Source organism: Hyperolius riggenbachi, chromosome 9 (genome assembly GCF_040937935.1).
Source record: "Hyperolius riggenbachi isolate aHypRig1 chromosome 9, aHypRig1.pri, whole genome shotgun sequence".
Lineage (NCBI taxonomy): Eukaryota > Metazoa > Chordata > Amphibia > Anura > Hyperoliidae > Hyperolius > Hyperolius riggenbachi.
In genome coordinates, this window is record NC_090654.1 from 231,926,065 (window position 1) to 231,939,480 (window position 13,416).

The 13,416-nt window shown below is 42.3% G+C and overlaps 1 protein-coding gene across 3 annotated transcripts in view; it reads right to left on the minus strand.

Moving 5' to 3' along the window:
- Nucleotides 1–358: 358 nt before the first annotated feature.
- The window catches only part of MIS18BP1 (MIS18 binding protein 1), a 121,744-nt gene continuing 108,686 nt past the window's right edge, over nucleotides 359–13,416 (minus strand). For all 3 annotated transcript variants that reach the window (XM_068254158.1, XM_068254159.1, XM_068254160.1), the window contains 6 exons: nucleotides 12,190–12,362; nucleotides 9,933–10,084; nucleotides 7,109–7,254; nucleotides 5,607–5,694; nucleotides 3,585–3,639; nucleotides 359–621 (listed from right to left, as the gene is read on the minus strand). In XM_068254158.1, the coding sequence (XP_068110259.1) occupies nucleotides 500–621; nucleotides 3,585–3,639; nucleotides 5,607–5,694; nucleotides 7,109–7,254; nucleotides 9,933–10,084; nucleotides 12,190–12,362 (736 nt within the window). In that variant the 3' untranslated portion in view covers nucleotides 359–499. The remainder of the gene's footprint in view (nucleotides 622–3,584; nucleotides 3,640–5,606; nucleotides 5,695–7,108; nucleotides 7,255–9,932; nucleotides 10,085–12,189; nucleotides 12,363–13,416) is intronic.

Here is a 13,416-nt window from a genome sequence, read left to right on the forward strand (position 1 = left end):
ACGACATGCCACATGAACCTGTTTCTCTCACCTTTCATTCAGCTCTCCGGGCGCTGAAGCCCACTCTGTCAATATGACAGCAGAGCTCTATGAGCTGGTCAAGAGTCTATTTTATTGGCTCCTGACCATGTGATCACAGTGAGCCAATCACAAGGTCAGGAGCTAATGAACGTATACAGAAGGAATTAACTAGACGCAGCGGGAACAGTTTCCAAAAATATTACTTAGGTGCAGCATGTTGAGGGGAGGGTGAGATGCTTACAGTATATATTAAAAAGAACTCAAATTAATAATGCAATTATATTACATTATGGATCAGAAGCCCATTTTAGAACATACTTAAGTCGGAGTACACCCCTATCTATAAAGTTAGTTATATTATAACCATATAATACTGGAGAGCAGAATCTGTATGGCGCAGTATTCCATAGAAGCACATAAATGTCTGGTGCAATGACACAAATCATACATGTGGCCTGGCAGGGTTACACCACAAGGCTCATGCCTCTTCTGAGGAAGAATCTGGGAAATAGTAGTCTTTCTCCTCCTCCTCCTCCTCATCTGATGAAGATGGACCATCATTCTTGAACAGCTTCCCAATCACTGATGTGTCTTTGGAACCTAAATGTGACAAAGGCATAAAATAATGGAAATGCATCAGCCAGACGGTACAGAACAATGCAGAACTCGCACTGAAACAGCCTTAGGACTCCTGAGAAAATAGGATTCAGTAAAATCTTGGATTGAGAGTAACTAGGTTTAAGAGTGCTTTGCATACAAGCAAAAATGTTTGTGAAATTTTGACTTGATATACAAACAACGTCTTGATATACAAGCAAAAAAAGTATATATGCGTCACGTCATCACAACTGAGCCGATAGTTCTCCCTTTGGCGCTACAGTATTGTACTTAATTGGATACTTAAAGGGAACCTGAACGGAGTAAAATTATTTGAAATTAACACAAGACATAGCTGCAAATGAATATTACATACTTACCTCACCGTCAGTTCCTCTCAAAGGCTCACCATTTTCTTCTTACAATGATCCCTTCCAGTTCTGACAATATTTTGTCAGTAACAACTCAATTTGCAAGGTAATGTCCATGTTTCCCTATGGCTCAAGTGGGTAATATTACAGTTTAACAGTGTGCTGACCAGGAAGCTGTTATGGGGTAATGGCCAGTTTTAAAATGGAGAATGCAGAATTCCATTGATCACAGTGGACAAATGGGACGCAGAAAAGGCGAAAGAGATTGAGGAGTAGACTACACAGCAGGTAAGTATGACCTGTGTATGGTTATTTTGACTTTTTATTTTCAGTTCAGGTTCTCTTTAAGCCTTGGATAAAAAAAATCAGTTTTACTCACCTGGGGCTTTTACCAGCCCCCTGCAGCCGTGCAGTGCCTTCGCAGTCACTCGCAGATCCTCCTGTCCCCCGCCGCCAGCTAGTTTTGTTTTTGCCGACTGTACAGTATATCTGATGTGTATACACAGGAACATTTTATACAGTGGTTTGCAAAAGTATTCGGCCCCCTTGAAGTTTTAACATTTTGTCAGATTATTGCCACAAACATGAATGGAATTCCACGTGAAAAACCAATGTAAACGTGAGAAGTGGAACGAAAATCATAGATGATTCCAAACATTTTTTTGAAAAAATTACTGCAAAGTGGGGTGTGCGTAATTATTCAGCCCCCTGAGTCAATACTTTGCAGAACCACCTTTTGCTGCAATTACAGCTGCCAGTCTTTTAGGGTATGTCTACCAGCTTTGCACATCTAGAGACTGAAACCCTTGCCCATTCTTCTTTTCAAAACAGCTCCAGCTCAGTCAGATTAGATGGACAGCGTTTGTAAACAGCAGTTTTCAGATCTTGCCACAGATTCTCGATTGGATTTAGATCTGGACTTTGACTGGGCCATTCTAACACATGGATGTTTTGTTTTAAACCATTCCATTATTGCCCTGGCTTTATGTATAGGGTCGTTGTCCTGCTGGAAGGTGAACCTCCGCCCAGTCTCAAGTCTTTTGCAGACTCCCAGAGATTTTCTTCCAAGATTGCCCTGTATTTGGCTCCATTCATCTTCCCATCAACTCTGACCAGCTTCCATGTCCCTGCTGAAGAGAAGCTCCCCCAGAGCATGATGCTGCCACCACCATATTTGAAAGTGGGGATGGTGTGTTCGGAGTGATGTGCAGTGTAATGGTGTGTATACACTTGAAAGATTAATGAAAGATCTTAGACCAATTTTACCACCTTCCATGTAGTATGAGAGCACACTCTACACAGTCTATTCTATTGAGCTGAACTCCCCATCAGATAAAAATATTTGCAAGATGCTGCACACATAGATGCTGTACACATTCAAAAAAATCAGTATTTGCAAAAGATCTGTTCCTGCTAAAGATCCGTTCCTGCAAAATGCATTCATAGTCTATTATATCTGCAGATCCTCATACACATGTTTAACAGACATTCATCTGCAGATCAGATCCACCAGGATGGATCTTCAGATCTGCAGATTAATGTCTGTTTAACAAGGTGTATATGAGGATCTTCACCAACTCCATATAGTATGAGATTTTACCAACAATATCTGTTCATACTATTCAAAATCTGCTGACCCTGATACTACATGGAGGTGGTAAAATTGGCCAATCATTAGTCAGTGAAAATTGAAGGTGTGAACCAGGCTTTAAAAGTACCCACAGTTAAGATTGCCTATGGACCCGATGTTCTTTGTTCTTGTCTGAACCCTCTACAAGTACTCTTATCAAGGACTAGTTTTCATTTCTATTGAACAGCTTCTCTACAGCTATATCCTAGGTTTAGCTAAAATGCGTACATAAAATACAGAGGTAAGCTAATGCTTAAAAGTTAGAAAGCCCCAACATAGTATATGTTTAAAAAGATTCACCTGAACCCTGTATGACCTGGGTTCTGGTGTATAGCGCTTCTCTTTTGCAGAAAATGGCCCTGGCCTTTTCTATATCAGATATAGAAAAGGTAGAGGCCTTTTCCTGCAAGCTGGAAGGGCTACACACTGGAACCCAGCAGATATGGGGCTCTGGTGACTCTTATACAGACGACATGCTGGGGCATTCACATTAGCAATGACAGGCCAAGATGGCTGACAAGGTGAAGTGTCAGCTTCCTGGCCAGAAGCTTTTTGTTAAATTTGGCAGTAATGAAATGCCTTTTATGTTACATACTTTCAATCAACAAGATAATTATATGATAATTAGAGGAGTCAGTGGATTCATAATCTGAGGATTTTTGTACCAACACCACAGCCCTGCAAAAACTATGTGCAACAATTCGCGATAACCAATCAGAATTCATCTTTCTGCACCATGATTACAAAGAGAATGAAGTTTCTCAGCTGAGGTTCACAAGTCTTTACTGCATAAGGCAGTGTGTGTGTTTACAGAGCTAATATACTGAAAGGAAAAGAGGAGGATTCAGAATGCTTGCAGCCACCAGAAATCATGCCCGTTCCTCTAGCTACTAAATACTAGTGGTCTGATAAAGTCAGAGAGTACATCACAATCAACTCAAAGTACAAGAAAAAGAAAAGCATACCGCTGTGAACTGAGGTCATCCTTCGTGTTGTTGGTGTTGCGTCCAAACAGATCTTCTAAATTGAAAATAAAAACAACACCATGTCAAACATTTGACAGACCACTTGCATGCAAATGACACAACGAGAAAATGCCAATGAGAACAGCACCCAAAATTGTCCCTCGTAACGTGCTGGAAATGTACAACTAAAAAGTGTGATATAGAGAAGAAAAAATAAAAGTTTTCAGCGCAGGTCCATCTACAGCTATTTGACCAGCTTTAGTCACATAGGTTTTTTCTTGGCCATGAGTGGGGGTGGATGAGCGCCTCTGGACCAGACATGAGTAAGGTCCGCACATGCCCAGTGGAAAAAAGCCTTGTACAAGCGTCTTTGTTCTACTGGTGGTGCACAGACCTTACCCCCGCATAGTCCAGATGCTCTCATCCACAGAAGGGAGTGCAGCCAGAACATGAAGAGGAACCCTGTGCTGGAACAGCGAGCTCTGAGAGCATCTTGGAAGCCTCTGGACTATACAGTATACTGGCTTCTAACTACTGAGGTAAGTAACTTTTTTTTTTAAATTCAACTCAGGTGTGCTTTAAAGTGAACCTGTACTCTTGCATAGGACAGAAGGAAAATTTAGAGAAATCCACTCTGTGTGTATTTAGAGTTTTAGCCTGTCTAATTCCCTCTCATCTGTGTCTTATCACAAGTTGTAATTTGATCCACATAACTGTCTATGGCAGATAAGTCTATTTGAAAGTACAGGCTGTAAACAATATGTCTGCTTCCATGAATCAGGAAGTAGAAACTGTGCAGATTTATTTAAGGATTTATTTAAGGATTTGTATCAGCTGTAACAAATACATGTTTTTGGTTTAAAGGTTATTATGCGGCTGTGTATCTTTTAGAGCAGAGAGGAGGTCTGAGTTCAGGTCCGCATTAAAATGTTAGTGCAGTTACACTTACCATTTGCAGCCAGTCTTGCTGATCTCTTTGGCTGCACTAATGTCTGAATCACACCTGAAACAAGCGTGTGGCCGATTTTGTCAGAAACATCCGATCAGCATGCTTGTTTTGGGTCCATGGCTAAAAGCATTATGCTGGGAATACATGATGAGTTTTTTCAGCAGATTTACTGGCTGATCGATTTCCATTCACTTCTATGAGAAAATTCATCTAAAAAATGATCTAAATCCGATCGGATCTGTTGGAAATTAGCGGCTAGAGATCAACGAACGGGAAAGGTTTTTCCCGTTCATTGATCTCCGGGCGAGCGGCGTGCACGAGCGAGCGGGAGCGCGGACAGCGGCGTCAGGTGCGGATTTCTCAGTCCCTTGGTGTTAACAGGGTGGAAAAGGGGACGGAGAAATTCGCACCGCTGGGGGTAAAGTGGTTAAAAGGAACACTGTAACAAGAGGGATATAGAGACTGCCATTATTTATTTTCTTTTAAACAATTCCAGTTGCCTGGCTGCCCTGCTGATTCTCTGCCTCTAATACTTTTAGCCATAGACCCTGAACAAGCATGCAGCAGATCAGGCGTTTCTGACATGATTGTCAGATCTGACAAGGTTAGTTGAATGCTGGTTTCTGGGGTGATTCAGACACTACTGCATCCAGATAGATCAGCAGGACTACCAGGCAACTGGTACTGCTTAAAAGAAAATAAATATGGCAGCCTCCATGTCCTTCTCACTTCAGTTGTCCTTTAATAGAGTCATTCATTGGTTGGCACCACCCCTTCATGTTGCCATCATCACATTATGACTTATTTTGTTGCAACTGCCACAACATTACAACAGGAAATACATATGGTGGCCTCCATATACTTTTTGCATAAGTTGTCCTTTAGAAAAGGAAGAGGCTACAGCTGTGAATACAGCAATTCACATGACCGCTGACACGTTTTATCGGAACTGAGTCATAGCTTTTGCTTTGCTTGCACTGATAAAATTCTGGTTATTTTGGGACATATACATTTGTTGTGAGTGCAGAATCTCTCATGCTATCCATGTAACAGCTCAGTCTGAACATACATACCGATTTCTTGTTTATGTTGCCCCTGACTCTGAACTGTCCTCCTCGTAGCGTTTTCTGAAGTCTGTACACATACTTCTCATTCGCAGACCTAAAAGAATAAATGCATTCATGGCTGCAAAGATGCATGACTTGTGATCTGAAGTCTACTACTAACCAGTAGGAGCTGCTAAGCCTTTCACAGCGCTTAGGCCCTGCGCAAATCTGTCTGTTGCTGAGTCTGTCGGCACAACAAGCAGCAGGCTTCTACAGCTTTCACATTCTCTCACCCAGTGTTCTGGGCAGCCGGCAGGCCCAAAGTGACTAGTATGTAAACCCCATCATTTCTAGGGAGGAATGAGAGCACTGGACAGGGCTGCATAGCCACATCTGGAATCTGTCTGTTAGGACTGCCAACCGCATGGAAAGTAGTGAAATTCTATGAGCACTTTGAAAGGTTTATGTACATCTGCTCCCTGACACTCACACCAGTTAAATAGGCTACATCAGGCCCGATATAGCTTCTTTTGGCAAAACTAGTTGGACTGCCGCAGAGAGCACCAGCATTGGCCACCCCAGTATTCTTTACATTCTGACTCTGGGAAAGATCTTTATGTCCTGGCTTTTAATTGCTTGACTGTGAATCCTTTGAAGGACACTTGTGTTTCCATTTGGGATTGGGGATTTTTTCTGTTTAGCAGCTCACCGATTATTTCATCACATCTCATATTATTGCACGTGGCTTTCTGGCTTCTTGGTTTTTGTATTCGATTAATTTTTCTGGCTATTTTATACTTGGGCTTTTCACTGCTACCACATTCTACATTACAGGGCATTTTCAGTGTATATAGCAGTTAAGATATAAATATCGAGAGCTGTACACACAGTACAGATATACTGCATCTGCACAGCTCTTGACTACTGTTTAGCAATTTGCATATTAGTATATAGTAATTGTCATCAATTTCTTAAAGTACGTGTCCCTGGTTGCAGTATACACTGGAGATGTTTTGCATTTTTGGATCTGGTGGCTATGCCTTGTTTTTACATTTATTTTAACAATGTTAATTAGCAGTTTTTTTTTTCAATAAAAAATATTTTTGTGTGTGTGAACACAGTGTGCTACACGAGTTATCTTTTACTTCAAGTAGGGGGGGGAATCTTTTTCTTTTGTGTTTGGTTATGACCCAAATGTTTAGGGAGAAGTAAAATGTCATCAGAGCAAGTTTCTCATATCCTCCACTAGAATCACTGCTGTATGCTCTGTATGCAACTGCCGGCATTTAGTTATTGCCCCATTTCTGTTCTTGCATTATGCTCTCATGTTCATTATCAAATTCCACACTTGCATAAAAACCTCCATTGAAGGAGTCTCTATTTAACCCACCTATCTCCGCTGTAGTGAGTGTGTAGTGATTGTGTAGTGAGTGTGTAGTGAGTGTCTTGTGTGCCTCTCTCTTTCACAGAGCAGGTTCCATTGTTATGTGTGTTTAGATGTTTTCCAGTTATCGGCTCAGCAGCCTCACCTATCGATGGAGCGCAGCATTCCAGGAGTGAGATGGTCACATTGAGGGGTACCGTTCAGAGGAAAGATAGAGGAGGCAGGCGTAGACAGGTCCCCTTCAGACAAGTGAAAGGCAAACTCCTCATCAGTCTCATTCATTGTTGGCAGCTGAACATAAAGACAAGAGTAAGATGAAAAAAGCCTTCAGAAATCACAATATTCAGAAATAGGGATGTCAGTGAGATGCAAATCATAACAAGTTGATTTAGAATTATCAATTTTTTTTCACTAATAAGCAACCAACCACACAACCTCATAAGCAACCAACCACTGCTCTTCTCCAGATACTCCGGTACCATCATGGTTTGCCACATAACAGCTGTGGATTTGATATCACTGTAGTGCGCTTAGAAGAACAGTGGAGACATTTGGGAAAATTTGATGCAATTAATGTGAAGCAATATACAAAATACATATGAATAAGGATTTGTTTGTGTCTGGACTTGGGCGTTAAAATGTACCACAGCTGAGCTGAAATAAGTTTTATACATACCTGGGGCTTCCTCCAGCCGCATGCGCACGTATCACTCGCACGCTGCTGTCCTCAGCCTTCTCCTGCGCCGGTACCAGGTCCCGTAACTTAAGCCAGTCGCCGCAAAAGAAGTGCGCCCCCTATATAGCTCTCTGGCGGCTGCCGGAGAAATACTTAGAGGGCGCACTTCCTTTGCGCAGACTGTCAGCGACTGGGTGAAGTTACGGGACCCGGTACCAAAGAGGGAGAAGACTGAGGACAGCGGCGTGTGAGCGATCCCTGCCCCTGGTATGTATAAAACTTATTTTAGCTCAGCTCCGGTACACGGTAAAGAACCACTATCACAACAAAAATGGTACAATTTAAAACGCATCTGCATGCATATGTATCAAATGTACATTTGTTAATGAATAAAATGTACTATAAATTACTTTTCCCCTACATTGCTGTCACTTACTTGTATGCAGTAAAAATCTGATTATCTGACTGGTTTCGAAACCAGTCCATTTCCTCACGGGGGATTCTTAGGTTTTCCTTTATTTTCAAAAGCCCTTACTGCATGGCAGTTGCACTCCAACTGACAAAATAATGTTCAAGCAAACAGGGAGACTAGCCAGCAGTGTACATTTGAAATAGGCGCAGGAAGACTTGGGTGCAGGACACAGCCGGTATATGGCTGATCCTGCTGCTGCTGCACAAGTCCCGGCCGTGTTAATTACTATTCCCCCTCCAGGTCGACATGGATAGTGGGGGAATGATATAATTCGGCTTCCAGCGATTGCTGGCGGCCGAATTATTGTGTTTTAAAAGCAACTTCAGCTCCGTCTTGTGACGGCGACGACGTTACTGAGAGCCACTATAGAAGTAATTCCTATTATAGTCTATGGTGGCGCCGGCTGCGCTGAAAAGGACTGCTCCGAGCCAGCATCCTTATGCAGATCCTTTCCACTGAGATTTTTTTTCAAAAGAATAAAGGAAATACTGAGACTCCCCAATGTGGAGATGGACTAGTCCAAAACCAATGGAAGAAATGTACTGATAACCTGATATGAATTAAAAGGAAGATTAATGAATGGCTCCTTCACGCCGTTCTCGTCTCCTGGATCCTCCGCTATAGCTCCCGGAAACGTTGGGAGTTGGGGCTTACCGTGCATGCGCAGCCCAGTCGCGCACTCCATTGACAGGACAGTTCTGCGCCTGCACAGTACTACTGTGCTGGACCCTTCCGACCAAGGGAGCGTGTGTGGCCGCACTGCGCCTTCACTGACTGGCCCAAGTTACTGGGAGGATTGCGGAGGATCCAGAAGCGGAGAATGGCTGCGAGGGAGCGATCAGGCCGAAGGGTCCTAGAGGAAGACCCAGGTATGTATGAATTCTTCCCTTCTAATTCTTCTCAGGTATACTAAGTACTTTTATGTCAGTTTGCTTTAGACATTGCGGTACTACAGAAGAAATTTGGAGAAACTGGACAACATACAGACAATATGGGATATGCAAACTCTACATAAAACATGCTGATTTGGTATGACCCAGGAATCAAGTGCTGCAAAGATAGAAAAAAAAAAAAAGTGTCATGAAAGTCAAACAAAGGCAGGTGATGACCAATAATCTATTCCTGTACAATTTATATCTAAAAAGAACAGAACAAAACAAAAAAAAGAGAACAGAACGGTTGGCACTAATTCAAAAGGTTCAATTACCGCATTAATAATCCGTGACACCGATTTGTTTCTACTTAGCTAAATAACTTATGCAGGTTATTTATAAAAGGTTTAGCCTTTTCAATCCAAAAACTCACTGTAATATTAACTATGACCGATTTTGCATACGTGTCATCTGGCTGCCGGTGAGCTGAATGAAGGCCAACCCTGCTGCCACTCAAATCCCTGGCAGCCTTAAAAATGTATTCTCAGAGGGAGATATACTGTAGTTTGGGGTCTGGCAATCGCTGGATCCCGGATTTACCCTTGCGCAGGAAACATAGCATAGCCCAGCTTCAGCAGTGAGCGCCGGAAGGACCTGATTCGGTTCAAGTACCCCCTAAAACTTAACCCTAGTACCCCCCTGGGGTGCATGTTGAGAAACTATGTTCTAAACCGCACAATGAGAAACAATCACATTGTTCTTTGGATAGCATGTTTCATAGACATTACATAAATACTACTGAATGTCTAATCCTGTCCTGATCCAATACTGTTCTAGCAAAGGCACACGCTAGACTGGGCCAAATAACCAACAGCACCCCTCCCCTCAGACCTCTAGACATGCTTTTGTAAGCTCTACCCTAGAGAATGATTAGTGTGATGTGTCCTACCCGCACTCTCTTGTCCTGGTAGGGTGTGGCAGTGAACATGTCATCATAGTTATCTTTTCCCATCTGATCCAAAAATTCCCGCATTTGCTTCTTCCTCTTCAATGTTCCCACTTTGGATGTAATTTTTATTGGCTCCTTTTCCTTGCCTTTACCTGTCAAAGAAAAATAACACACAATTTGTGAGGTAGTTGTAAAAAAAAAAAAAAGTCAAATAAAAACGGTTGATTACAAGTAATTTGTGCTCGTACAATTCTGCACAAGGTCTATGCAGGCACCTTGTACGGTCTACCTTTTTTTCTTTTCATTAGATCCGGAGCTACTTTTTTTCCCTTTAAGACGTATTTAAGATTTGTGGACATTTCCACGGTTTTAGTACACCTGCTTCCACATCAACCACACAAATTAAATAAGGGGGAAAGAAATAGACAGTTCAGTAAGAAGAGGTCATCTAAATCATTCTCAATCTCTCTCTCATCTCTGTAGGTCAAGGGTGTCAAACTCAAATATAAAGCGGGCCGAATTGAACACTGGCACAAAGTCGCGGGGCAACCTCAATGTCTACTGGCCACCCTCCTCCCTTATAAAGTTCCCTGGTGTCTAACGCTACCCCTCCAACCCCTATACAGTTCCCCTGGTGTCTAGAGGCCCCCACCCTCACCTATACAGTCTCCTATTGTTTAATGCTCTCCCCCTACCTCCCCTATATGGTGTCTCTGGTGTTCTAGGGCTTCACCTCCACTATAGCTCCCGTGGTGGTCTAGAGTGGGCCAAACATAATGCAACATAGGGCCAAAGTTAATGGCTCTGGGGGCCAGATTTGGCCCGTGGGACAGAGTTTGACATGTGTGCTGTAGGTAGTTACTGCAATTGTGTAATGTTGTAGAGTAATACACTGACATCTTGTGGACAAAATTATGAACTGCTTCTATTAAAGCTAGTCTACTTGATTCTATGTAGAAACTCCTTGATAAGTTCATTTCAAAAATGTACTTTTAAAGTACCTGGTCAGGAGCCTAGATACTGACCACTTCCTGCACCACAGACTGTAATTGCTGTAGGTTGCAGTATTCTCAGTAAGTTCGGTCTCTGATCCACCCACAAGGATAAGGTGACGCAAGCTGCAGCAGGCTCATCCACAGAACCTGCAATCAATGCCGTGAGCTCTTTGTTTCTGGTCAAGTGATCAAACTTTTAAGCTACGACTGTTTAGCTGCAGAGGGGTCATTTAAGATTAAAGAAAAAAAAGTTGCATTTGAGCAGTTTGATAACGAAGTTATTTGTTTTTTGTTCGAATTGGACATTTCAAATTCAGAACACCTGAATACTGCCGAACACCACACAGAAGCACTATTTCAGTATAAGGCTTTCACATGATCTGATGCATCCACCTTCCAAAGTCAGAAGGAGGAAGTATTGGATCCACGAGAAAAGCGCTGCGAAGCATGAGTAGTGAGCGCACCATGACCCTGTCTGCTTGATCACCAACACCGACAAAGTGCCTGCAACTATACTTCATTATACTCCAGATCTTTGCCTGCACAGTTTCAGACCCATTACAAGAGCTCTGCCCTGCCCTTGGCTGACATCCTCAATGCAGTATCGTGCATTTCAGTTTGCACCCAGGTGTAGAGAGGACACATGATCAGATTTGGTGAAGCCATATGGTTAGCTGACAGACTGACAACCATTTTAAAGCAAACTTTCAAGGGCAATTGTATTTCCTTTGAAGAGAACATTAATCTTTATTGATGATGGATGTAAAAAAAAAACCTGAAGATGCTCTAGTTTTTGGAAAATAAAAATAGAATACCCGCTGCACCATTATAGCTCCTTCTCAGCTATCTTCACTGCCTGATTACTCGTCTGTCTGAACCACTCCCTCTCTACTCACATGGGGAGATAATTGCTCCATCAGCTGAAGCCCTCCCTCACTTTCAGGAGGTGTGGCTTCTGAATGACTGGGAGTGGCTGAAGTCAGCAGGCAGCTGGATGGTTGATGAGGATTCATTAAAGTATGCAGCCAAAATTCTCTATTTCAGTTTGCAAAAAATTGCATTTTTTCCTTATAAAGTATTTTCATATATAATTAATCTAAAGTAAAGTTCAATAAAAAGGTTTATGAAAAAATCTCTGTCTGAACTCGAGCTTTGAACAGTGGTGCTCAGAGATCACAACTAGATACAAGAAACATCTTTAACTTTTAAAGACCATTTTCTTTCTTTCTTTTTTAACCGACAGATGTCCACATTATACGTACTCTCTTGTTTTTTCTCTTTCTTTTTCTTGGATTTTTCATCTTGCCCCTCTTTTGTTCCCTTCATCTGGTCCTCCCAGTATTTTTCCTGGCATTCCAAAGCCGACCGGCTCCCCACTGCCATAGCAACGTCCACCCAGAATTCTTTCTTGTGCTTTGGCAATGATGAAACAGCCCTGTAATTGCAAAAAGAAGAAAAAAACGATGAAGGTCCACATAAAGGCCCATACACTGTGGAATTAGAAACCTTTCAGAGCAGAAAAAATGCAGTAATTACTACTCAATCTACTGAGAGAATGCACTACATAGAATTCAAGGCAATTGATGTTAGCTAACCTATGGGCAAAAAAGTGGTACTCCCCTCCTCAGGAAAAGCTCCTCCTCTACCATGTTGTGCCCCATCTACGGTAGATATCAACATCCTTTACTCCATACCCCTCTTCTAGTATCACTGCTCTGGTAATTAAAAAGCAGCCCCATCAGTCAATGCAGCACTGTAGAACTGAGTACTAGAAGGTACAGGACTGGCAGTGATCTTGGATTTAAGATTCCCACTACTGGCACATCGGTCCTAAAAGAAACGGACCTAGAAGAGGGGGAGGAGGAGGAGCAGCAGGGACTAATCTTCCTGATAGGACAGGATCATCTTTTCTCCCATAGGTTTATTTATTTTTTAACTGTCCAAAATTCTATTTTAATCTTAGTTCAGCCTCCTAGGTCGATGCATATCCTGGTAAATTGTTTTGGGCATAGCAATTCTGTACTTCAATAAATATATTAAAATTATATGGTTGGCTCTTTTCATTCCATTCCCTGTGCCAAATTACTGGAGAGAAAACGGTCCACAACACCTCCTCTGTCCCATCACCCTTATGAGACAGTCACAGAAAAACTGTGAGGAGGCCCAAGCGAGTATTTTCCTGTCAAAATAGATCACCTGACCTAGCGTTACCTGCTCCCTCTGCTGGAAATAAATGTACAGAACTGCAACTATACAGGTGTCTGATAAGAAGTGGTAGCTGCAGTGCTGGCCACAAAGAATTAATCTGGAAGTAGCAAAGGGAGGATGCCTTGGGGCCAACCTGTAGTCAGCAGTGAGAGCAGCTGCCTAGCTACGAAACAGACACTCTCCTTGCAGTTGCAATGGCTAGTGAATTAATCCAAGGTTTAACCACTGACTTTACTATAAAGGTGAGAGAAAACAGTTTCACAAAATAGTCCAGATGTGTA